This window comes from Podarcis melisellensis (genome assembly GCF_964234715.1).
Source record: "Podarcis melisellensis genome assembly, chromosome: 10".
Taxonomy (NCBI): domain Eukaryota; kingdom Metazoa; phylum Chordata; class Lepidosauria; order Squamata; family Lacertidae; genus Podarcis; species Podarcis melisellensis.
Window position 1 is genome coordinate 70,880,185 of NC_138542.1, and position 24,716 is coordinate 70,904,900.

A 24,716-nucleotide genomic window follows, 5' to 3' on the forward strand; every position below is an offset into this window, starting at 1 on the left:
CGTCGCCCCGGCGACAGCTCCCGCCTCCGCCATCTTCTCCCACCTCCAATTGGTGCGAGCCAATCCCCTTCTGGTTGGATTTTTTTTAAAAAAACGGAGCCTGCCCCGCTGCGCATGCGCGCTTTAAAAAGGAAGCCGCGCGAGGAGCCGCCGGGGTGAGTGAGGGGAGACGAGCGCGGGGAAGTTGAGGGGGTCGGTCTGCCTTTGAATTGGGGGGTGGGTGAGTGGTGCGCATGCGCTCCCTGGGGCCCCGTTTACCGTTGGGCCCCAGAGGCGGGGGCGGTTGACCCTGTGGCCCTAGAAGGCTGCCGGACTCCAACTCCCATGAGCCTCAGCCAGCAAGGCCAGTAGCGAGGCATGATGGGAGTTGTAGTCCAGCAGCGCCTGGAGGGCCTCAGGCTGCCCCTGCCCTAGGGGGAGCGCGTGGGGCGCCCCATTTCTCGCTGTGGGGCAGAGCAGCCGGTGTCAGGATCAGTCCCTGGCACCTCCTGGTAGCTGGGCCAGGAAGTGGGGGCCCGGCTGGCCCCCTGGCATTATGAGGCAGCCTTGGCTAATAAGGCTTAGTCTGCCTAAGGGACCGTGTTCCCCTCATGGGAATCTGCCCAGGGAAGGCCCTGGGCTCAATCCTGCCACCCTCCCAGGCACGTTCAGTGGGGACAAGGGAGAGGGCCTTTTCGGTGGTGGCTTCTCCCAAACAACTGTGGAACTCCCTGCCAAGAGAAGCCAGCCTGGCTCCCTCCTTGTCTTTTTTTTTAATAAAGATATTTATTAAAGTTTTCAATATTAATACAATAAAAAGTCCAAAATAAAAAATAGCAAAAATACAGAAATAAAAATAATTAAAAACACACAAAGTTTCCATAACTTATTTTCCATTAACTTATTTCCCAGACCTCCTCATACCTCCCTTTTTTGTATTCCAATTCAAATTGTTAGTTCAGCAAATCCTTATTAAAGCATTACAGCTGGAAACCGCCTAATTTCTATCCGACATCATTCTAACATTCATTAATTTTGCAATATTTCTGTAGATAGTCTGGCTCCCTCCTTGTCGTCCCTCCGCTGTGCAGGTGGAGGAGACCTTCCTGTTCCAATGTTCTTTTGGTACCCGACTGTTTTAATGAGGGGACTGGCGGCATGCTGTTTTTATTGTAATTATTTGAATCGTGGAAGGGACCCTGGGCGTCATCTAGTCCAACCCCCTGCAATGCAGGAATAGGCAGCTCTCCCACACGAGGACTGAACCTGCAACCTTGGTGCTATCAGCACCACGCTCTGACCAACTCAGCTATGTTTTAATAGAACTTGTGCATGTGTTTAATTGTATTTTAATTATTGACACCCCCCCATGTTTTTAACTGTTCTTATATGTAAATTTCCTGGGGGGGGGAGGAAGAGTATAAATAACTATATAATGATCACAAGAGTGTATGATTTACATGGAGCTGTGCCCCAAGATTCCAGTTGAAAGCACCTTTCTGTCTTTTAAAACTCTCCTGGTTTTAAATTGCTTGCAATTTTACTGTTCCATGGTGTTTCAATGCTTTTCCCCTTCTGTAAAGCAGCTAATAATAATAATACTTAATATGTTCATTAGCTGTCCAATAACTTAATGTTGTTATTGTTATTTATTAAATTTGCATGCCACCCTTCTGAAGATCACAGGGCGGTGTGGTGTTCACAAAATTTAATCCATGAATGTGTTTCTGTAAATGGCATTAAGACATTTGGGATAAGACAAAGGGACAAAATTAACATTGGGTGCAGAGCAGAGACCCTTGTAATGTTGGTGGGAAAAATTGCTTTGCAGCTATGCGGCCCAAAGGAAGGTCACTGGTGGGCTAAGGCCCTTTTAAGACCCTGACGACAAACAACTATAATGTGCACCTATAATGTTTGCTTACTGTGAAAAGGAGCTTCAGATATAGTTCGGTGTGTTCTCTTTACTACTTATTTATATGGCTTCATCAGCGTGCAGAATGCAAGGAGAGGAGCTTGCAATATAAAATTTGGTTCAAGGTAAAGGACGCAGGTGGTGCTGTGGTCTAAACCCCTGAGCCTAGGGCTTGCCGATCAGAAGGTTGGCGGTTTGAATCCCCGCGACGGGGTGAGCTCCCGTTGCTTGGTCCCTGCTCCTGCCAACCTAGCAGTTCGAAAGCACAAGTAGATAAATAGGTACCATTCCGGTGGGAAGGTAAACAGCGTTTCCATGCGCTGCTCTGGTTCACCAGAAGCGGCTTAGTCCTGCTGGCCACATGACCCAGAAGCTTTCTGCAGACAAACGCTGGCTCCCTCAGCCTGTAAAGTGAGATGAGCGCCTCAACCCCAGAGTCGTCCGTGACTGGACTTAACGGTCAGGGGTCCCTTTACCTTTACCTTTTAAAGGAAGCACAATTGATATCCCGCAGTTCCCATCTGCAATAGCTGTGATTCCTACATTGCAAGGGGTTGCACTAAGTGAGCCTTGGAGGTCTATGAAAGGAATTTCTGCTTGTATAGTCGGCCTTTCCCCTTCCTCTCCCAGCAGCCCCCATTGGCTCCCCCCATCTGCCGTAGAAGGCTGAGAGACCATCTTGAGAAGATTTCGAGGGAAGAAGGGGACATCCAGTCGCACAGCTTTGGGGTAAACAGGAGAAGGTGCACTTGAATTAGCATTGAAATTTCTTTCAATGTTAAGTAAATGTTCTCATATAACTAGCTGTCCCTCTGCTCTTTCCAGACAATGAAGGGGGAACAAGGTCCAGCTGCTTCCCTCATTGACAGGACCATCGAGATGAGGAAAGAAACTGAAGCAAAAAAAGTGGTCTTGGCATGGGGGCTTCTGAACTTGTCCATGGCTGGCATGATTTATACTGAAATGTAAGAGAGGCAAACACCCCAACTTCATTCTGCATCCTTGCTGATGGTTTCGGTCCCAGCTCCTGCCAACCTAGCAGTTCGAAAGCACGTGAAAGTGCACGTTTCTCAGTGAGATAAACATTTATCAGTGAGATAAATGTTCACTGCTTCTCCCATGAATTCATCATTCATCATCCCATGAATTCATCAAGGATTTCAAGTCACTTTCCCTTGGTGTCAGCCATACAGGGGATGGTGATAATTGAGCTGCTGTATTTGGCAGTTTTAAAAATGACAGAGAGAATGTTTGTGGAAGTGCTTTCTGACGCTCTAAAATGCTATTAAATTTTAAAGGTGCTAGTAATGAGTAAACGTGTCTGCTCTGCTTTGGCAGATGACTGTTGGGTGGAAGACACAAATTTCTCATAGCTCAGATTTGGAGGAGGGAATCAGGGAGGCCACTGTGAGGTGCTGGAAATCCAGCCATAAAGTTCATTCTGGGGGAAATTGTTGTATCTTAATCATGGGGAGTGAGCTATTTATTGTGAACCACTGAAAAGTAGTTGGTGATTCCATGCTGTGGGGCTATGAATGACCTTTGTCTCCCTCTTCCCTCCGGCCCCCAGGTCTGGAAAACTAATCAGTTCCTATTATAACATTTCATGCTGGTTACTGTGGTATGTTGGTAAGTACTTTGAAACTCCAGAAGAATGTAGAAGTTGGTTGAATGGACTGGGAATGTCTCTGTATTTATGCCTTTAGGGAGAAAAAAAGGAAGTGAGGAGGTGATCCTCTGGGTTTTGTTTTTTCACAGAATTTATACCCCCCCACCCCACTCTGGATGACTTTCAGCAAAATATTAAAATACCGTAATGCATCAAACATTAAAAGCTTGCCTAAACAGGGCTGCCTTCAGATGTCTTCTAAAAGTCTAGTAGTTCTCTTTGCCTGGTTCCCTGTAACTTGGCTTCTCGCAGTGAGGGAACCGCCAGAAGGCCTTCGGTGCTGGACCTCAGTGTCCGGGTAGAATGATGGGAGTGGAGACGCTCCTTCAGATATACTGGACTGAGACCGTTTAGGGCTTTAAAGGTCAGCACCAACACTTTGAATTGTGCTTGGAAATGTACTGGGAGCCAGTGTAGGTCTTTCAAGACTGTGTTATGTGGTCTCGGCGGCCGCTCCCAGTCCCCAGTCTAGCTGCCACATTCTGGATTAGTTGTAGTTTCTCGGTCACCTTCAAAGGTAGCCCCACGTAGAGTGCATTGCAGTAGTCCAAGCAGGAGATAACCAGCACATGCACCACTCTGGCGAGACAGTCCGCAGGCTGATAGCATCTCAGCCTGCGTACCAGATGTAGCTGGTAAACAACTGCCCTCCACACAGAATTGACATGTGCCTCCATGGACAGCTGTGAGTCCAAAATGACTCCCAGGCTGCACACCTGGTCCTTCAGGGGTACAGTTACCCTATTCAGGACCAGGGAATCCTCCACACCTGCCCGCCTCCTGTCCCCCCAAAACAGTACTTCTGTCTTCTCAGGATTCAACCTCAATCCATTAGCCGCCATCCATCCTCCAACAGCCTCCAGGCACTCACACAGGACCTTCACCGCCTTCACTGGTTCTGATTTAAAAGAGAGGTAGAGCTGGGTATCATCTGCATATTGATGGACACCCAGCCCAAACCCCCTGATGATCTCTCCCAGCGGCTGCTTGTAGATGTTGAAAAGTTTTTCCTAATGTTTAGTTGAAACCTTTCTTGTAGTTTGAGTCCACTGGTTTGAGTCCTCCTCTCTGGAGGAGGAGAAAAGCTTGCTTCATTTGACATCCCTGCAGATAAAGATGGGCTTCTATTACCTCTCAGTCTTCTCTTCTCCAAGCCAAACATGCCCAGTTCCCTCAACCATCCCTCATAAGGGTATAAAGCCGTATTGTAGGATTTAAAGCCACCTTGCTGTCCCCATGCTTGCTTATCCCTCCGTCTAGGTTCCATCCATACTGGGTAAACATGGTCAGGTGCAGACGCAACACTAGCTTCCTGCAAACTCTGGTCTGTGTTTCAGGAGTTAGCTTCAGGGCTGCACCTCTCCTCCCTCCAGCCTCCCCCCGCCACCACACCTCGGTGGTGCAGATTTCTTGCCCTTTGTTCCCTTAAGAATAGTTCAGCATTACAAGTGCCATCATCTGTGACTGGTGCTACCTCTGGTTAGACCATTTCTCTGAGTTGCTAAGTGCATATATACAGTGGTGCCTCGCAAGACAAAAAGAATCCGTTCCGCGAGTCTCTTCGTCTTGCGGTTTTTTCGTCTTGCGAAGCAAGCCCATTAGCGGATTAGCGCTATTAGCGGCTTAGCGGGCGTAGCGGATCAGCTGATAAGCGGCTTAGCGGATCAGCTGATAAGCGGCTTAGTGGATCAGCTGTTAAGCGGCTTAGCGGATCAGCTGATAAGCGGCTTAGCGGCTTGGGAAAAAGGGGGGGAGGGGAAAAAACCCGCAGGAACTCGCAAGACATTTTCGTCTTGCGAAGCAAGCCCATAGGAAATTTGTTTTGTGAAGCACCTCCAAAACGGAAAACCCTTTCGTCTAGCGGGTTTTCTGTCTTGCGAGGCATTCGTCTTGCGGGGCACCACTGTATGTGACAAATTATAAAGTATGAATTGGCCTTGACTGCTCTGGTTGCCAGGCAACTGCATAAATTCAGTGAGATTGGAATTTCTATGTACCTGTGGCTTGCCGTATGTCTGTTAAGAATTGTCTGAATTCTGCCCTCCCCCCCTTTTCTGCTACAGACCGACACTTTTCATACTAAATTTCTTGATTGTTCAAATATTTTGATAATCCCCATTACCTGGTGAAACCAGCATCTTTCGTACGATAAAATCAATGAGTGGCTGGCTGTTTAAATTGTTATCCGTCTCATGCTGTTCACAAACTCTTAATGTAATCTTCTGTTTTGTTCTAGAACTTGCATTTGCGTCTTTGTTCAGCCTTAATGCCTTATTTGACTTCTGGAGGTATTTTAAATATACTATGGCCCCAACCAGTTTGGTGATGAGCCCTGGACAGCAAACCCTCCTGGGGTTGCAGAATGCAGGTAGGAATGCAGATTTAAAAACAACAACTCTGCAATTCAAGTAACTTATTCCAAACATTTAGAGCACCCATGCAAATACTGACACAATGGAAGTGGTGTGTAGTTGATATTTTCTACGGGGAAAGTCATGTATTTGACAGATCATCTTGTCGAGGAGGGCAAGGGGGAGGCAATAGGGTGGGTGTACCTGATCTTACGGAACGCGGGTGGCGCTGTGGGTTAAACCACAGAGCCTAGGACTTGCCGATCAGAAGGTCGGCGGTTCGAATCCCCACGACTGAGAGAGCTCCCGTTGCTTGGTCCCTGCTTCTGCTAACCTAGCAGTTCGAAAGCATGCCAGTGCAAGTAGATAAATAGGTACTGCTCCAGCGGGAAGGTAAACGGCGTTTCCGTGTGCTGCTCTGGTTCTCCAGAAGCGGTTTAGCCATGCTGGCCGCATGACCCGGAAGCTGTACGCCGGCTCCCTCGGCCAATAAAGCAAGATGAGCGCCACAGCAGAAAATTTAAAAAGCAAATAAAATGGCTGAATTCCTTGGCATATATACGATCCTGTGGGATGTGCAGAAACTTTCTTTCTTTTCTTTTTTCATTAGGTTTTATAAATAAGAATAACGTTATACAAGTAAACATACCAAGTTTTCTCATGTTATTTTATATCACAAAAATAGCATAATAAACGTGGGAAAATATCTACAACATATATTTCGTTATTAGTGGTGAGTGTATAAGTTCTTGGTTTATGAATTGGTTTAAATAATTAGCAAAAAGAAGAAGGAAGGGAAGAGGGCGAGTGGGGTGGTTATCCTATTATTCTACTTAGTGTGCGTGAGGGGTTGTGTCAGCGTCACTTGTATGGGTTCTCTTACGGTTCACTTGTTGTACAGTGGTGCCTCGCAAGACGAAATTAATTCGTTCCGCAAGTCTTTTCGTCTTGCGAGTTTTTCGTCTTGTGAAGCACGGTTTCCCATAGGAATGCATTGAAAATCAATCAATGCGTTCCTATGGAAACCGCCTTCAGACCAGGTCCAGGGACAGTCTGTCCCCCGACCTCTTCTGAAGGCTGGGGGGGGGGACAAGGGCTTTTCTTCCCACCCCCAGCATTTTAAAAAAACCCCGGGACAGCAGAGGACTTCTCCGCTGTCCCGAGGTTTTTTTAAATGCTGGCGGGCGGTCTCCGCTGTCCTGGGGCGATTTAAAAGCCCCCGGGAAGGCAGGCAGGGGGGACAAAGACTTTCGCCCCCCGCCAGCCTTCAGAAGAGGTCCAGGACCTCTTCTGAAGGCCGGCGGGGGGCGAAAGTCTTTGCTCCCCCCTGCCTGCCTTCCCGGGAGAGCGGAAAAACGCGCTGCGATTCTCCGCTCTCCCCGACGGCTTTTGAAGGCAGGCGGGGGGGAGCAAAGACTTTCGCCCCCCGCCAGCCTTCAGAAGAGGTCCAGGACGAAGCAAGCCCATAGGGAAAATCGTCTAGTGAAGCGACGCAAAAACCGAAAAACCCTTTCGTCTTGCGGGTTTTTCGTCTTGCGAGGCATTTGTCTTGCGGGGCACCACTGTATTTCCTCGGTGGTGAGAGAGGTTGGGAATGGCTTAGGGTGTGATTGGTTGTCTTTGGTTGGCTGTAGTGAGAATTGTATTTGTGTGTGAGCGGGGTGTGAGTGTGTATTTTTGAATCAGGTTAGCCAGATTGATTCGTATGCTGTCGGGCGATTCTTGTTGTTTTCCTGTTGGGCTGTGTAAAGTGATAAAGGTGCAGAAACTTTCTAAGGCTTAAAAATATATATATTTTAAAATTTCAATTTCAGCTGTCCAGACTACTCCACCCCGTGAGCTGACGCCAAAGAAAACTCCTCCTTCGACGCCTTCTCCTCCCATCCAGGGGCAGAGTGTGCTGAGTTACAGCCCTTCCCGCTCGCCGAGTGCCAGCCCAAAATTTGCCTCCAGCTGCATGTCTGGCTACAGCCCTCAGCTCCAGGCTCTGTCGGGCAGCAGCTCTGGTTCTTACAGTGCTGCTATGAGCTACTCCCCAGGCAGCTGCTACAGTAAGGTACAGAGCTTTCTCATTAGTCTTTCCTCCTATAATACTTTTGTTGTTGTTTAGTCGTGTCCGCCTCTTCGTGACCCCCTGGACCAGGGCACGCCAGGCACTCCTGTCTTCCACTGCCCCCAGCAGTTTGGACAAACTCATGCTGGTAGCTTCGAGAACACTGTCCCACCATCTCGTCCTCTGTCATCCCCTTCTCCTTGTGCCCACCATCTTTCCCAATGTTACGGTCTTTTCCAAGCAGTTGTCTCTTCTCATGAGGTGGCCAAAGTCTTGGAGCCTCAGCTTCACGATCTGTCCTTCCAGTGAGCACCCAGGGCTGATTCCCTTCAGAATGGAGAGGTTTGATCTTCTTGCAGTCCATGGGACTCTCCAGAGTCTCCTCCAGACCAGAATTCAAAAGCGTCCATTCTTCGGCGATCAGCCTTCTTTATGGTCCAGCTCTCACTTCCATACATCACTACTGGGAAAATCATAGCTTGAACTATATGGACCTTTGTTGGCAAGGTGATGTCTCTGCTTTTTAAGATGCTGTCTAGGTTTGTCATTGCTTTTTTCCCAAGAAACAGGCGTTTTTAAATTTTGTCACTGCTGTCACCATCTGCAGTGATCATGGAGCCCAAGAAAGTAAAATCTCTCACTGCCTCCATTTCTTCCCCTTCTATTTGCCAGGAGGTGATGGGACCAGTGGCCATGATCTTTGGTTTTTTTGATGTTGAGCTTCGGACCATATTTTGCGCTCTCCTCTTTCACCCTCATTAAGAGGTTCTTTAATTCCTCCTCACTTTCTGCCATCAAGGTTGTGTCATCTGCATATCTGAGGTTGTTGATATAATACCAACAAGTATTTATAAAAATGTTTTTTCATTTAGTGCTCAAAGCACTCTGTGTGGGCACTCATGCACACACATGCATGTTGCAGTTATTTTGCTGCATTTATATTTTTCCTCCAAGCAGCTCAAGGTGAAGAGCATGGCTCTCCTCACTCCTCATTAAAATGCTCACAACAAATTAGCCAAAATGTATAAAACAAGTAATAAATGTTGGAAATGTAAAGAAAAAGAAGGATCTTTTTATCACATGTGGTGGGAATGTATGAAAGTGAAAAGCTTATGGGAAATGATATATAATGAGATGAAAAAGATGTTGAAATATACATTTATAAAAAAACCAGAAGCATTTTTACTTGGCATTGTAGGGGAGGATATTAATAGACAGGGTAGTAAATTATTTTTATAATAATAATAATAATTTATTATTTATACCCCGCCCATCTGGCTGGGCCCCCCCAGCCACTCTGGGCGGCTTCCATAGAAACCAAAAATACAGTAAAATATCACACGTTAAAAACTTCCCTGCAAACTTTATATGCAACAATGGCCCCAAGAGTATTATTGGCATAGAAATGGAAACAAGAAGAATTACTGATGAAAGAAGAATGGCAGACGAAATTAATGGACTATGCAGAATTAGATAAGATGACAGGAAGGATCCGAAACCTGCGGGACCAGAGATTCTCAGAGGACTGGAATAACTATTTGAACTATTTGAAAAGCAATTGTAATAAACAGGTTATGCTAGTAGGACTGCAAGAAGTTTTGTAAGCAGGATTATGTAAAATATTGCAGAGAAGATTATGAAGAGAGTTATTAGTGAAGGACAATTAAAGGTAATAGGGAAATTAAGAAATATAGATTAAGTGATAAAGATTGAAAAATCTTCAGATGTGGTTGATGGAAGTCCAGAACATTGTATTCTTGGCATGATAGTGTAGGTCCAGCAGGCCCCCGGTGGGGGTCGCCAGCTGGCTTAGCCCTCCGTGGCCCAGGGTAAGTGTACATGGCTTGCATGGCCCACTTGCATGGGCCTGACAACAAACCTGTAAGGTGGGTTGAACTGAGAGGCAGCGACTGGCCCAGTGTGTTTCATGGCTGAGTGGGGATTTGAACTCTGGTCTCTTCCAGTTCAGCAGTAACCACTACACCACACTGTCTCTTCCCATTTTACAGTTGTGGATAGGGAGGCTGAGGCTGGAAGTGTGGATGTGTTCACTGATGAGGTCTGTTGCACCTCCTCCCCTTGACCGCTTCCCTGCTCCAACATGGCTTTGATTTCAACCGCCTCAGATGACATGAGCTTATCCTGTTGCAATGCAGAGCTGGAATCCTTTCCAGATTTTTCCCACCCTTTGGGCCAAGTGCCAGAGGCATGAATAAAAGTTAGTGTTTCTTTAAAAAAAAACCCCAAAAAACTTTGCAGCTCTCTGATGGAAAATAAACGGGGAGAGATCACTCATCCACGTGTTGGAATTCCCAGTATATTCCAGGGAGATAGGAAGCCCAGAGCACTTGTTCTTTAGATGTCCCTTTTATGAATAGTAAGACCATTGATTCCGTACTGGTGAGGCTTGCTGACCTCCCAGAAAAGCAAAAATTTGACCTTTTCCTGTTTGGCAAAGATCAGAAGACGACCCGGATGGTCGCCAGACATCTGTACAGATCTGTAGGCGCAGACCATCTCCCGACTCAAACTAGTTCGTTAAGAAAATCCCCAAACATTGTTCCATGGGTAACTCTGGGTCAGCTCTCTGCGGTAGTTTATCTTAAAGTTTATCACATTTATAAATTTTAAACTTATTGTTGTACATTGTTTTGTTTCTTTGTTTTCCTTCTGGGACTGTACCCCCAAGTGTGTTTTATAAGCTGGTCTCCGGCCGTAAGAAACTATCATCTATCTATCATCTATCTATCTATCTATCTATCTATCTATCTAATCTATCAGTATATTCCATTTTGTTTTGCCTAGGTCCCCCCTTTTAGCCCTTCCCCAAGCACTTCACCATACCCCACCAGCATCGGCCCAATGGATAGCAGTGGAATGAGGTCACGGTATCGCTCTTCGCCAACTGTATACAATTCCCCTACTGGCAAGGAAGACTATATGACGGACCTCAGGTCTCTGGACAACTTCCTTCGAATCGAGGAGGAGAAGCTGCACAGAGTTCAGCTGGGTAAGCAATTCTCCGCGTAAACAATGTCTTTGGCCCCACCTGATGGAGTATTTGTGTATGTTCATAGCTATGAAAGCCTTGCCAGCCAGTTCCCGTAGATTTGTAGATTCCCGTAGCCAGTAGATTTGTAATCTGGGGGACTGAGTTCGCTTCCCTACACCTCCACATGCAGCTGCTGGGTGACCTTGGGCCAGTCACACTTCTCTGAAGTCTCTCAGCCCCACTCACCTCACAGAGTGTTTGTTGGGGGGAGGAAGGGAAAGGAGAATGTTAGCTGCTTTGAGACTCCTTTGGGTAGTGATAAAGTGGGATATCAAATCCAAACTCTTCTTCTTCCCATAATTTCTTTTGCATGCTTGTGGTTGGATAATTACAGGGAGCACACGGTGGCGCTGTGGTCTAAACCACTGAGCCTCTTGGGCTTGCCGATCAGAAGGTTGGTGATTCGAATCCCCGTGACGGAGTGAGCTCCTGTTGCTCTGTCCCAGCTTCTGCCAACCTAGCAGTTCAAAAGCACACCAGTGCAAGTAGATAAATAGGTACCGATGCAGCGGGAAGGTAAAAACAACATTTCTGGTTTCCGTCATGGGGTTCCATTGTGCCAGAAACGGTTTAGTCATACTGGCCACTGACTCGGAAAGCTGTCTGTGGACAAAAGCCAGCTCCCTCGGCCCAAAAGCCAGATGAGCGCCGCAACCCCAAAGTCGCCTTTGACTGGGCTTAACTGTCCAGGGGTCCTTTACCTTTTACAGGGAGCACAGATTCCAGTTCTCCTTCTAGCAGCCCAACCTTTTGGAACTACAGCCGGTCCATGGCAGACTATGCCCAGATGCTCAGGAAATTCCAGTACCAACCTGCCTGCCGGTCCCAAGCCCCATCGGCCCACAAAGACGAAGCTGAGTTAAGCTCCAAGCAGGTCGCTGAAGAGGTAAATGGAAGATTGGCATTGGGGCAGTAGGGGATTGTTTCCTTCTGAATGGCATCTCTAGAGCATCAGTCTTCAACCTTTTCACACCCAGACCCACATTTAACCCAAACATGCTTTTGGGGAACCCCCCACCTCCCCCGATATATTTATATGGTGGTAGTGCTATGCGGGTGGCGCTGTGGGTTAAACCACAGAGCCTAGGACTTGCTGATCAGAAGGTCGGCGGTTCGAATCCCTGCGACGGGGTGAGCTCCCGTTGCTCAGTCCCTGCTCCTGCCAACCTAGCAGTTCGAAAGCATGTCAAAGTGCAAGTAGATAAATAGGTACCACTCCGGCGGGAAGGTAAGCGGCGATTCCGTGCGCTGCTCTGGTTCGCCAGAAGCGGCTTAGTCATGCTGGCCACATGACGCGGAAGCTGTACGCCGGCTCCTTCGGCCAACAAAGTGAGATGAGCGCCCAGAGTTGGCCACGACTGGACCTAATGGTCAGGGGTCCCTTTACCTTTAGTGCTACTCACCTTAGTTCAGGTCCCAATCCACCAGCTGAAGACCAGTGCTCTAGAGCCATTACAGTGGTACCTCGGGTTAAGTACTTAATTCGTTCCGGAGGTCCGTTCTTAACCTGAAACTGTTCTTAACCTGAAGCACCACTTTAGCTAATGGGGACTGCCGCACTGCCGCTGCATAATTTCTGTTCTATTCTGAAGCAAAGTTTTTAACCCAAGGCACTATTTCTGGGTTAGCGGCGTATGTAACCTGAAGCGTATGTAACCCGAGGTACCACTGTACACGTTAGTGGCAAATCACTACAAGTGCATGTACTTAATAGTGAACCGCATTGGGACTGGAAGACTGAATTCAGAGTAAAATTGCATTGGAGCGTGCATTTGGGAGTAGTAATAGTTGTTTACTATTAGACTCTAATGGGTTATTGATACTGCTTTGTTTGATTTAAGTTGTTTATTTTAAAGCTATTCTGACTTTTTTGTATTTGATCTGGTTGTTATTATTGTTTGATGGTTTATTATGTTTTTAAATTGGAGGGGTATAGATAAAATAAAAAGTTTAAAAGACTTGCGACTTTATAACTTGCTTACTATGTTTCAAGGAGGATGTAAATAATAATAATCATACAATGACTGGACTGAGTTGACGTACTGAGACCATCTGGTTTTCTCATTCAGGTTTGGGCAAGAGTGTCAATGAGTAGGCAACTGCTGGATCACATGGACTCCTGGACTGCTAAATTTAGAAATGTGAGTTCTGCCACTGGCCTTTGAAATCAAACAGGTGACTTCTTGTTTGATTTGGGGGTAAATAGTCAAATTAAGCTAAGAAGGGATGGCTGATAGATTGCTTTGTGGGACAAACAGAAATGGCTTGAAAGCCCAAGACGCAGTTCAGCTAACCTTTCTTTCTTTCTTTCTTTCTTTCTTTCTTTCTTTCTTTCTTTCTTTCTTTCTTTCTGCCATTTAGTGGATCAATGAAACAATTTTAGTGCCCCTCGTTCAGGAGATTGAGTCCGTGAGCACTCAGATGCGGAGAATGGGGTGTCCAGAGTTGCAAATTGGAGGTACGTTGACTTACATAAAACTTGTGGTCTGTTATCTCCTGTTGAAGGGGAAATAGCCCACTATATTTACCATTTGGTAATACCTGGGAACACCCTTTGGACGCCACATTTGTTTATATTTAGAGGGAGAGTCGGATCAGGTTGTTTTGATCTACCGGGACACTGTACAGATAAATTTGCATGTTTGTGGGTAGCAGAACATAACCTTGCAGATTAAATAAAAGGAAGCGAGCAGCCCTTGTCATGACTTATCTTAGAACTTTTGGGGCTTTTCCTGTCTGGTGGGCTCATGGCCTTTTGTTTTTGCAGATGCCAGCATCAGCAGTCTGAAGCAAGCAGCCCTGGTTAAAGCTCCACTCATTCCCACACTGAACACAATAGTGCAGTACCTGGACCTTACACCAAACCAGGAATATTTGGTTGAAAGGATCAAAGGTAAAGAGTCAAAGTGCTGGTGTTCATTTTGGGCCTTTTTTACGCTAGGTATAATTAGCACTGGTTTTCAGCAAGCTGCTGTTGCATCAGCAAGGCCTCTGCACTTTGGCCTCTGCTAAAGCAGAGCTGTGGTAGTGGAAGGAGGGTCTGAGTTTCAAACAACAATACAGTGGTACCTCAGGTTGCATACGCTTCAGGTTACAGACTCTGCTAACCCAGAAATAGTGCTTCAGGTTAAGAACTTTGCTTCAGGATGAGAACAGAAATTGGGCTCCGGCAGCGCGGCAGCAGGAGGAGGCCCCATTAGCTAAAGTGGTGCTTCAGGTTAAGAACAGTTTCAGGTTAAGTGCGGACCTCCAGAACGAATTAAGTACTTAACCTGAGGTACCACTGTGTTACAGATTGGCAGTGTAGCACTTAATGGTGATCCCGATGAAGTTTTCCCCAGGCTGAAACCAAATGTTGTAATAATAATAATAATAATAATAATAATAATAATAATAATAATAATAATATATTTATTTATTTATTTATACATACATACATACCCTGCCCATCTGACTCTGGGCGGCTTCCAACAGAATATTAAAAGCTTCCCTGAACAGGGCTGTCTTAAGATGTCTTCTGAATGTCAGGTAGTTATTTATTGCTTTGACATCTGATGGGAGGGTGTTCCACAGGGCAGGCGCCACTACTGAGAAGGCCCTCTGCCTGGTACCCTGTAGCTTTGCTTCTCACAATGAGGGAACCGCCAGAAGGCCCTCGGCGCTGGACCTCAGTGTCCGGGCAGAATGATGGGGGTGGAGATGCTCCTTCAGGTATATCATTCTAAACCAGCTTTTGCCAACTTGGCTCCCTACAACTCCCGTCAGCACCATCATCCAAAACATCTGGAGGGCACCAGGTTGATGAAGTCTGGTCAAACAGGTCTTGAAGGGAACAGCCCTCTTTTAGATCTGCCTCTTTCAGTCACTGAATGGTACTGAAGCTCCAGGAAGAGAATCTCTTTCGTTAAACCTTCCTCCAGTTCTATCCCCAAATAACGTACTGTACAATTCTGCCAACCCACAGAGCTTTCTCAAGGAGGGTGCATGAGCTCTTTCCGGTGGAATCGGGGCGGAGACTTCAAAGCACGGAAATGGGATACTGATTTGCCCACAGACTCTGCCGTAAGTCTCGTGTGTTGTCTGCCCTGAATATATTCCATTAAGGTTCCGTGGCTCAGCAACAGCACTAAGAATTAGATGGGAGCATAGATTGCAGTACTCAGAAGCAGGGGTTATACGCCATTAATTTTAGTCCTCTTGTACTTAAACGAGGTTACATGAAACGAATCACATTTGTATCTGAGCTGATTGCTAGGTTGCCTGTATTGGACTGACCTTGAAATTTTTTAACTAGTTCTACACTTTCTCAAAGCACTAGAATAAAATTGTTTTGAAGTGACGCAAACACATTAAGTTGTTAGCAGACATTAAGGAGTATGTTTGGCTCTGTCCCAGCTTGGTTGAATATGGATTGCATTTCCCTCCACCTCCTTCAGTGCATCCCAGCAAGCTGAGAGAGAGAGAGAGAGAGATGCACTTACCGTATTTTTTGGTGTATAAGACACACTTTTCCCCTCCTAAAAAGTAAGGGGAAATGTGTGCGCGTCTTATGGAGCGAATGCAGGCTGCGCAGCTATCCCAAAAGCCAGAACGGGCAAGAGGGATTGCTGCTTTCACTGCACAGCGATCCCTCTTGCTGTTCTGGCTTCTGAGATTCAGTATATTTTTTTTCTTGTTTTCCTCCTCCAAAAACTAGGTGCATCTTGTGGTCTGGTGCGTCTTATAAAGCGAAAAATACGGTAATTGCTTAGTATACTTTTGCTTCTATATACCGTATTTTTCGGCCCATAGGATGCACCAAGTTTTTTTGGGGGGAAATAAAGGGAAAAAAATTATTTCCCCCCCAGGCGCTTGTGGGGCCGGCAGCGGGGAGAAGTTCTCTTCTCCCCGCCGCCCGCCTGCAGACCAGGTCCGGGGACAGCGGGAAGATGCGCTGCGCTTCCCTGCTGTCCCCGGAGCTTGCAGGGCAGCAGCGGGGAGAAGCGCTCTTCTCCTTGCCGCCCACCTGCAGACCAGGTCCGGGGAGAGCGGGAAGACGCGCTGCGCCTCCCAGCTGTCCCCGGAGCTTGCGGGGCTGGCACTGTGGCTCTCCTGAAGCCTGGAGAGCGAGAGGTGCGCACCGACCCCTCTCGCTCTCCAGGCTTCAGCGAAAGCCTGCATTCGCCCCATAGGACGCACACACATTTCCCCTTCATTTTTGGAGGGGGAAAAGTGCGTCCTATAGGGCGGAAAATACGGTAAGTATTTGCTAGTAAGGGTCATATTCATGTCATTCTTTATTCAGTTGTCTGGGAACAGGGTTGTGTTTTGTATTAAGAAGAAGAGTGATTTTATGGCTTATTCTTGGGATATTTTCTTGCCAATGATGGTGAGGAAATGCATTTCTTTCCCTTTCTTCAGATTATCATGCACGTGTTCTGCACATACCTTGACTCCAGGCTACCACCTCATCCAAAATATCCCGATGGCAAAACATTCACCTCCCAACATTTCATCCAAATGCCTGATAAGCCAGGTAATGGGGCTCTTATAGCATTTTATGAACTGGGTGGGGCGGTGTTTTACCCTCACTCATCGGTGATGGTTGATCACGAGAGCAGAGGAAGCTCCACGCAAGCAGGGATGCCTCTGTGTACATGGAGCTCTGTATGCATATTGGAGCCTCATAAAACTTTTTGAGTATGGCCTTTAGATACATCCAGCAGTCTCCCACAAGCTATGGGTTGAGTAGCATTATCTTACTTTATATAAACAAACACAGGGTTGTATCAAGTGGTGATTCTCAACTGACAGTAAGGCCTCCATCAGTGGACTGGGGAGAGAAGGAATTTTCAGCGATTCTTCCCCCCCCCCCCCCGAAGCCCGCCCCCATCTGCTCCTGAGGTTTTGCAGAGTTGTTTCGGGGAGGCGAAGGGGAAATGGCTGGGTATTATTTCCCTCCCTCTACCACTTGTCATCAAGGGACGTGGGTGGCGCTGTGGGTTAAACCACAGAGCCTAGGACTTGCCGATCAGAAGGTCGGCGGTTCAGATCCCCGCGACGGAGTGACCTCCCGTTGTTCAGTCCCTGCTCCTGCCAATCTAGCAGTTCAAAAACACATCAAAGTGCAAGTAGATAAATAGGTACCACTCTGGCGGGAAGGTGAACGGCATTTCCGTGCGCTGCTCTGCTTTGCCAGAAGCGGCTTAGTCATGCTGGCCACATGACCCGGAAGCTGTACGCCGGCTCCCTCAGCCAATAAAGCGAGATGAGCGCCACAACCCCAGAGTCGGCCATGACTAGACCTAATGGTCAGGGGTCCCTTTGCCTTTTACCACTTGTCATCAGCCAAATAACTCCATTAATCAAGGCAAAATCTGAACTTGTTCACAGACGTCTCCAACGAGAACTTGTTTTGCATCTACCAGAGTAGCGTCAACCCTCCACACTATGAACTTATTTACCAGCGACAAGTCTACAGTCTACCAAAGGTAGGAATGCAGCAACTTTCCCATTGATGCCTCCAGGACAGTGGAGCAGCACAGAAGAAATTGGGTGGTGTTCCAAAACTGCTAGGGGTGGGGATATGAGCCGTCTGCTGTACAGGTATTTCCATGGCATGGGTCTCCACACACCTGTTGAGCCATCACCTGTCTTCCTCGCAGCAGGGTGGTGCATCTGTGGCTGGGAGAAGGGAGCAAAGTACAGTGGTAACTCAGGTTAAGTACTTAATTCGTTCCGGAGGTCCGTTCTTAACCTGAAGCACCACTTTAGCTAATGGGGCCTCCTGCTGCCGCCACGTCGCCGGAGCACAATTTCTGTTCTTATCCTGAAGCAAAGTTCTTAACCTGAAGCACTATTTCTGGGTTAGTGGAGTCTGTAACCTGAAGCGTATGTAACCCGAGGTACTACTGTACTGGTCGTCTCCATTAACGAGGCTTGCCAGTTACCCTTCATTATAAGCGACAATCCCTGCAACAAAATGTTGTGGTATGAAGTACTGCTGTTCAGGATTCCCTTTTCTAAAGCTTCTACATGACATTTCCCGCTCCCTTCCTGAATTTTCTGCTTCTTTCCCCTAATTGTCATGCAGTCACTGAGTTTGCTTAGTCCCCATCGGTGTGTTTTCAGCCTCATCGGTCTGTTTTCAGCTTTTTGGCGTTTTGGAGGTAGTTTCCCCCTGAAGATTTTTTGGTTACTTCTGCAACCCTTGGGGCTTCCCTGAGGGAACCTGCTGACCCCTCTCTCTTGGGTGTGGATGGTACAGCCTCAACTGCATAAGGACCCACAGTCCTGGGAACGAGCTCACATTTAATGTATAGGATACTTAGGAAGCTTCAGGGGGGAAGAAACAGTTCACTCTTGAGCTATCCAAAAGTGTAATGGGAATTGGGGTTGCTTGTGCGTAAATTCCAAACTGCTCCGAGCTGGCTACGTAGCTGGACCTTTTCCCGGTTTGACAGCCCTAAAAACGCGACTGTCTCAGTCACTGGCAGAATCCGTCATTGGGCGTTTCCTATTCCTCCAACATAAGAATTCCTTAACAGATAATCTCCTCCTCGCTTCTCTGCGCGGAAGCCTTCTGCGCAGGGTGGGTGTACCAAGGGGTGGTCCTGCACTTTCCTCACTGACCTCACTGGAAGAACAAAAAAAATTCCTTCCGGTAGCACCTTAAAGACCAACTAAGTTAGTTCTTGGTATGAGCTTTCGTGTGCATGCACATTTCTTCAGATACGTATACTGGAAGGAATTTTTTTTGTTTTGACTATGGCAGACCAACACGGCTACCTATCTGTAACTGGAACTATGGAAGGCACCACATTGAACCGCATGAAATGGAAGTCCATCGTATCTGAAGAAGTGTGCATGCACACGAAAGCTCATACCAAGAACTAACTTAGTTGGTCTTTAAGGTGCTACTGGAAGGAATTTTTTTTGTTTTGACTATGGCAGACCAACACGGCTACCTATCTGTAACTCACTGGAAGAGTCTCGGAGCCTCCCCTCCAAAGTACTCTCAGCCCTTTCCTTTCTTCCTGGTGTCACCTTGGTTTCCTTCCCCAGCGGAAGCTCTCTCTCTCCTTGCTGGTTCCCTCTCCGGCATCATTAGGGAGCCTTGCCTCTCCACTCGGCTCCGATGTCAGTTCCCTGACAAAAAGTATAGCTGCTTTTGGGTCTGGGAGATGCTGTGTTGTGCACTAGATTCTCAGTTGACCCAACCAGGTGTGTACATAGTGGTCTTACAGAGGTGCAAGCAATTCCAGTATTGCAATGTGACAATATACAAAGGGCAACAGCCCCTCATGCTTAGTCTAAGTCTTTGTCACGTGACTCCCCTCCTGTTCACTCGGACCCCCTTTTGTCTTTCAATTTAGGGCAGAAACAACTTGTTCCACACCTTGCTAATGTTCCTGTACATCATAAAGACGAAAGAATCTGGGATGCTTGGGTAGGTATGGCGTTCTGCGCATTGCTGAACCCAACACTAGGCTGGGAATGTCCACTGAAGAGCTTCTCTCTCGGTCAGTGTGGACAGTACCAAGATAGAGGAACCCGACAGTCTGGCAGCAATGACATAAGGCATCTTCCTGTGTCCCTAAACAAGGAGAAGTGATCTGCTCAGAAGAGAGCTTATCCCATCACATTGAGGGTGGAGGGGAGAGTGGTGGAAGAGAACAGATACTAGCCAATAGAGTGGGGAGGGATGGCAGGTGGAAATATTTAGCAAGAAGGACTGAAAATGAGCTGGAGTGGCCCCCATTGATTATTATTATTGCTGGCATGTGCATGTATTGGGGTGGAGGCTTGACGAACAAAACACCCTATTTTACCGTATTTTTCGCCCCATAGGACGCACTTTTCCCCCTCCAAAAATGAAGGGGAAATGTGTGTGCGTCCTATGGGGCGAATGCAGGCTTTCGCTGACCCCTCTCGCTCTCCAGGCTTCAGGAAGCTATCCGCAAGCCTTGCAAGCCCGGCAGGAGGGTCCCGCCGAGCGCGCGAGGCTTGGGGCGGCAGCCGCAGCTGGGGGGGGGAATATATTTTTTTTATTCATTCCCCCCCCAAAAAAACCCGAGGTGCGTCCTATGGGCCGGTGCACCCTATAGGACGAAAAATACGGTATCGTATTTTTCCCTCTGTAAGACGCACCATACCATAACACGCACCTAGTTTTTGGAAGAGGAAAACGGGGGGGGGGGGATTCTGAATCCCAGAAGCGATCCCGCTGGCTGTCCTGGCTTATGGGATAGCTGCGCGCAGCCTCTCGTGGGCAAGGGGAGCCTTCATCCCCTGCTCGGGAGAGGCTGCGCAGCTAAGCCAGAAGCCAGGACAGGCAGCAGAATTGCTGTGCAGCAATGCTGCGCTGTGCTGTGATCCTGCTGGCTGTTCTGGCTTTGCCGTGCGCAGCCTCTCCCGGGCAAGGGGAGCCTTCATCCCCTGCCCAGGAGAGGCTGCGCACGGCTAAGGCTCCCCCAAGAGCCACACTCCCTTTAAAGAGTGTGCGGAGTCTCCCTCCTCGGGGAAAAGCCCCCAAGAGCTGCACACACGCTCCACGCAGCTCTTTAAAGGGAGAGCTGAGCAGAGTCTCCCACCTGCATTCCCTCCATAAGACGCACACACGTTTCCCCTTACTTTTTAGGAGGGGGAAAGTGCGTCTTATAGAGCGAAAGATATGGTAAGTGGGAGTAGGAGAATGAAGCCCAGTTAATCAAATAAATAAATACGGACATTAGAATTGGCTTCTGTGTATCAGTAGCAATATACACAGAAATATATATACCTCCTCTCCTGGTATGTCCCACAGAGAAATTTACGGTCTGCAAATAAAAACATCCTGAAGATCCCAGGCCAGAGAGAGGTTAGGCTGGCCTCAACTAGAGCCAGGGCCTTCTCGGCCGCGGCTCCAATCTGGTGGAACGCTCTGTCACAAGAGACTAGGGCCCTGCGGGACCTGACATCTTTCCGCAGGGCCTGCAAGACAGAGCTGTTCCACCAGGCCTTTGGTCAGGGCGCAGCCCGACCCCCTCCTCTGACAATCTGCACAAAATTTTGCTTAATGGTTGCCATCAAATTGATTTTAATTTGATTTTAATTAATTTTATAATAAATGTTTTTAGAATGTTGGATTGTTTTGGCTGTTGTTAGCCGCCCTGAGCCCGGCTTCGGCTGGGGAGGACGGGATATAAATAAAATTTATTATTATTATTATTTCTATAGAGAGTCCTGAATGCAGTTATCGAATGGAGGGATTTAACTTAACCCTGCTCCTGATGCACTAGCTTCAAATGAGACTTTAACATTTTAAATTTCTTATTTAATGATGAATGCTATGACTTGCATGCCTTGATATGAAATGCATCAACTATTTTTTGCAGGCGGGTCAATCTTGGCTTATCTGGTGTGAACGTTTTGTGGATTTTTGGAGACTAGCTGCCAGTCCCTGTCGCAGGACACGTGGGGAATAAACACCCCGACTTGTTTTGGGAAGAGAACTCAGCAGCTTGCTGAACTTACTGCCTTGAAAGCATGGTTTGGATATATAAAGCAAGACTTTGTTTTTTAAAAACTGTATTTGGAATCATAATGAGAAACTTTCAGCATCAAAACCAAATGGTTTCTGTGAATGACTTGACTTGAGGATCACAGTGGGAAAGTGACGTCGTTTCTAGATGGACTGAATTACCTTTTTGGATATCATTCTATTGAATGTGACTGCTGCTTTTAGACGACAACAGGAGGGCTGTTTGCCACACAAACCATCTGCCTCTGGAGATCATGTAAGCATGACACCAAGTCGATAATGCATTGCTGAATTGGATCCAAACTATTCAAGTGAGGCTGTGTATTCTTGGAGGCTGCTCCCATTTTGCCACGTCAGAAAAAGAGGTCACATCAGTATATCTTAAGTACAAGGCCCCAAACCACAGAAATAGATCAAATCAGGTTTCATTTGAGTCTTGGTTACAAAGGTATGTGCCTTTCATCTCTAGAGCACGAGTGACTTTGTATGATCTACGTTGCCTTTTTTTCTTTTTTGAAGTGACAGTACCCCAAGCTCCTCTACCAACAGCACAGAACAGCAGGCAAACTTCATATGGACACGACCTTTTCTCAGGGACCTTGGGAGATGTAGTATTTTGGGTTGGGGGGGTTCAAATTTCATGTTTCTACGGGAACTGCATCTAAAGCATAGGGGTTTCCAATAGTTCATGGCATGGAAATGCTGCTGTCTTTCTTCCCCAACACAGTCTGATGAGCAGAGAGCTACAAGAGTGGAACATCACCCTGCCATTCCAGCAAAACTGCCCCATGAATCCTGTTGCCAAATAAACCAGTACAGTGGTACCTCTACTTATGAGCACCTCTGGTTACGTATCCTTCGGGATACGCATGCAGCAAACCCGGAAGTATTTTTCCGGGTTTCACCGCATGCGCAGAACAGGCACCTCCGGTTGCGAAAACCTCAGGATCCGACCGCAGCTCCGGAACGGATCCCGTCCGCAACCAGAGGTACCACTGTAGTTTATTTTCCCTCCTAGGTTAAGACTGTGTGGTGGGCGGGAGAAGGATTGGCATGGATTGGATGTCGCATGTCTTTGGATAATTTGGTATATATATATGTATTTTAATGAGCGAATTCTGCTTCCAGTCACATCATTGGGGCCTTTCCAGTCTGCAAACATCTTGGCTGCAGTTCTACTTCTCTTTCCTTTCAAGGGAACAATTTTGCTGCTCTGTGTGCCTGATGGTTTTGGAAAGGAAGTAGCGGCTGGAACAATTGCCGCACCTTTTTAAAATTAGGCTTCCCCTGCAAAAAGCTCCCCAGCCTTAGCACGTACATCTTGGTGCCCAGGCATTTGACAAACAAAGCTATTTCAGAAAACTGCACCCTCTTTTATAGAATAGGGTGTTCCAAAACAAACTCTCAGCATAAAATATAATTCATTTGCCTTGCAACCACAGCACGCAGGACAATTTGTAGGTCTAATTTAATTAATTTACCGCTAGAGGTCTGCAGCCCTGCATCTCTTAATTCAGTTCTGTGAAACCCTAACCCTCAACAGATCTTGTTGTGACCCAGAGCGGCATATTTTGTAAGCAAAGCTTCTTTTGTTGCCTTGACAAAGTGTGTTTGTGCTGGATTTTGCAGGAGGGAACAGGCTGGTGAGATGGAAGGGGGTGGCTGCTTCTGCTTCCGTAGCCACTGGTCTTAAGACCTATTGCTGTGACAGCAGCTTGTGTGTTACGTTTTTCTGATCCGAGTCATTCCTCAGGGAGCTGAAACCTTTGTTGACACCTGTTTTGGTGCTGCCATTAAAACGTCTGTTTTGATTTGTCTCTGTGTGACTCCTTTCTGGGTCCTTTCTCTTCCCTCTTTTTTGCCTGTCCTCTCACATCACAAAACCTGTGGTTCTTCGGATACTGTTGTACTACAGTTCCCATCATCACATTGACCATTGGTAGTGCTGGCCAGAACGGATGGCAGCTGCATCCCAGAAATCCCATTCCTGCCTTATACCTTTAGCTTCTTAGGTAGCCATTCTATTTAAGGTATCAATAGAATCCTTTTACAGCCTTCAGCTAGCTAGCTAGCTAACAGTCTCCCATCATTCTCTCTTTCTGCATAATTCCGTGTTACTAAGCAGTTTATGGGATGCGGGTGGCGCTGTGGGTTAAACCACAGAGCCTAGGTCTTGCCGATCAGAAGGTCGGCGGTTCGATTCCCCGCAACGGGGTGAGCTCCCGTCGCTCGGTCCCTGCTCCTGCCAACCTAGCAGTTCAAAAGCACATCACAGTGCAAGTAGATAAATAGGTACCACTCCGGCAGGAAGGTAAACGGCGTCTCTGTGCACTGCTCTGGTTCGCCAGAAGCGGCTTAGTCATGCTGGCCACATGACCTGGAAGCTGTATGCCGGCTCCCTCGGCCAATAAAGCGAGATGAGCCCCGCAACCCCAGAGTTGGCCACGATTGGACCTAATGGTCAGGGGTCCCTTTACCTTTTACCCTTTAAGCAGTTTATATCTATTGCACAGCCATTAAAAACACAAGAGCCCTGTGGGATCAAAGGCTCATTTAGCTGGTGGCATAGGCGCCGACTCCATGGGGCCTGAGGGGGCCTGAGCCCCCTCAAAAATTCGTTTGGGGGGGCTCTGCCCCCCCAATAATTTAAGAAAATTATTAATTATATTATGCTTTGTAAAATCACAAAATTATGTTGGTATTTTTTATTTTCCTTGTTTGACGATAGTTACCTTTTAAAATACATTCAGTAATGAGTTAAAACAAAGCCACTCCCGATCTAGAGAGGGGGTGGGGTTGCGGGCTCTCGACCCATCAACAATCTCGCGGGGCTGGCGTCAGCCCCGCGAGAAGCGGGGATTCCCCCTAGCTCATTAATATTTACCAACCACGGCGGCAGCCAATCGGCTGCCGCAAAGGGCGGGCCCTCACAGGTTCACTTAAGGTGGGGCAGCCCGGGGCTCGCCCCTTTCGTTCCCCCAGCAGCAGCGGTTTGGAGGTCTTGGGCCCCCCCCAATATTTTTTATAAGTCGGCGCCCCTGGCTGGTGGTCATCACTGCCTCTTATGGCAATAAACTCCAGAGTTCCTTCTGAACCCTACACAAAGTCGCTAGCTGCAGGGATGACTGGACAACTACCAGTTTTACTGTTTTACTGTACAGTGGTACCTTGGTTCTCAAATGCCTTGGTACTCAAG

At 47.4% G+C, this 24,716-nt stretch overlaps 1 protein-coding gene across 4 annotated transcripts; it reads left to right on the plus strand.

Moving 5' to 3' along the window:
• Positions 1–78: 78 nt before the first annotated feature.
• On the plus strand, positions 79–23,331 carry TMEM209 (transmembrane protein 209). Of its 4 annotated transcripts, none has more exons than XM_081927115.1 (16): positions 79–155; positions 2,525–2,637; positions 2,720–2,859; positions 3,465–3,523; positions 5,800–5,931; positions 7,729–7,970; positions 10,773–10,977; positions 11,730–11,905; positions 13,089–13,160; positions 13,381–13,477; positions 13,787–13,912; positions 14,984–15,081; positions 16,420–16,534; positions 17,392–17,489; positions 19,374–19,447; positions 21,375–23,331. In XM_081927115.1, the coding sequence occupies exons 3-16, from the start codon at positions 2,723–2,725 to the stop codon at positions 21,427–21,429; spliced, it is 1,686 nt and encodes a 561-aa protein (XP_081783241.1). In that variant the 5' UTR covers positions 79–155; positions 2,525–2,637; positions 2,720–2,722; the 3' UTR covers positions 21,430–23,331. The 4 variants fall into 4 exon arrangements, with proteins under 4 accessions (XP_081783241.1, XP_081783244.1, XP_081783242.1 ...); XM_081927116.1 differs by having other exon boundaries at positions 81–155; positions 2,528–2,637; XM_081927117.1 differs by having other exon boundaries at positions 150–216; positions 2,528–2,637.
• The last annotated feature ends 1,385 nt before the right edge of the window (positions 23,332–24,716 follow it).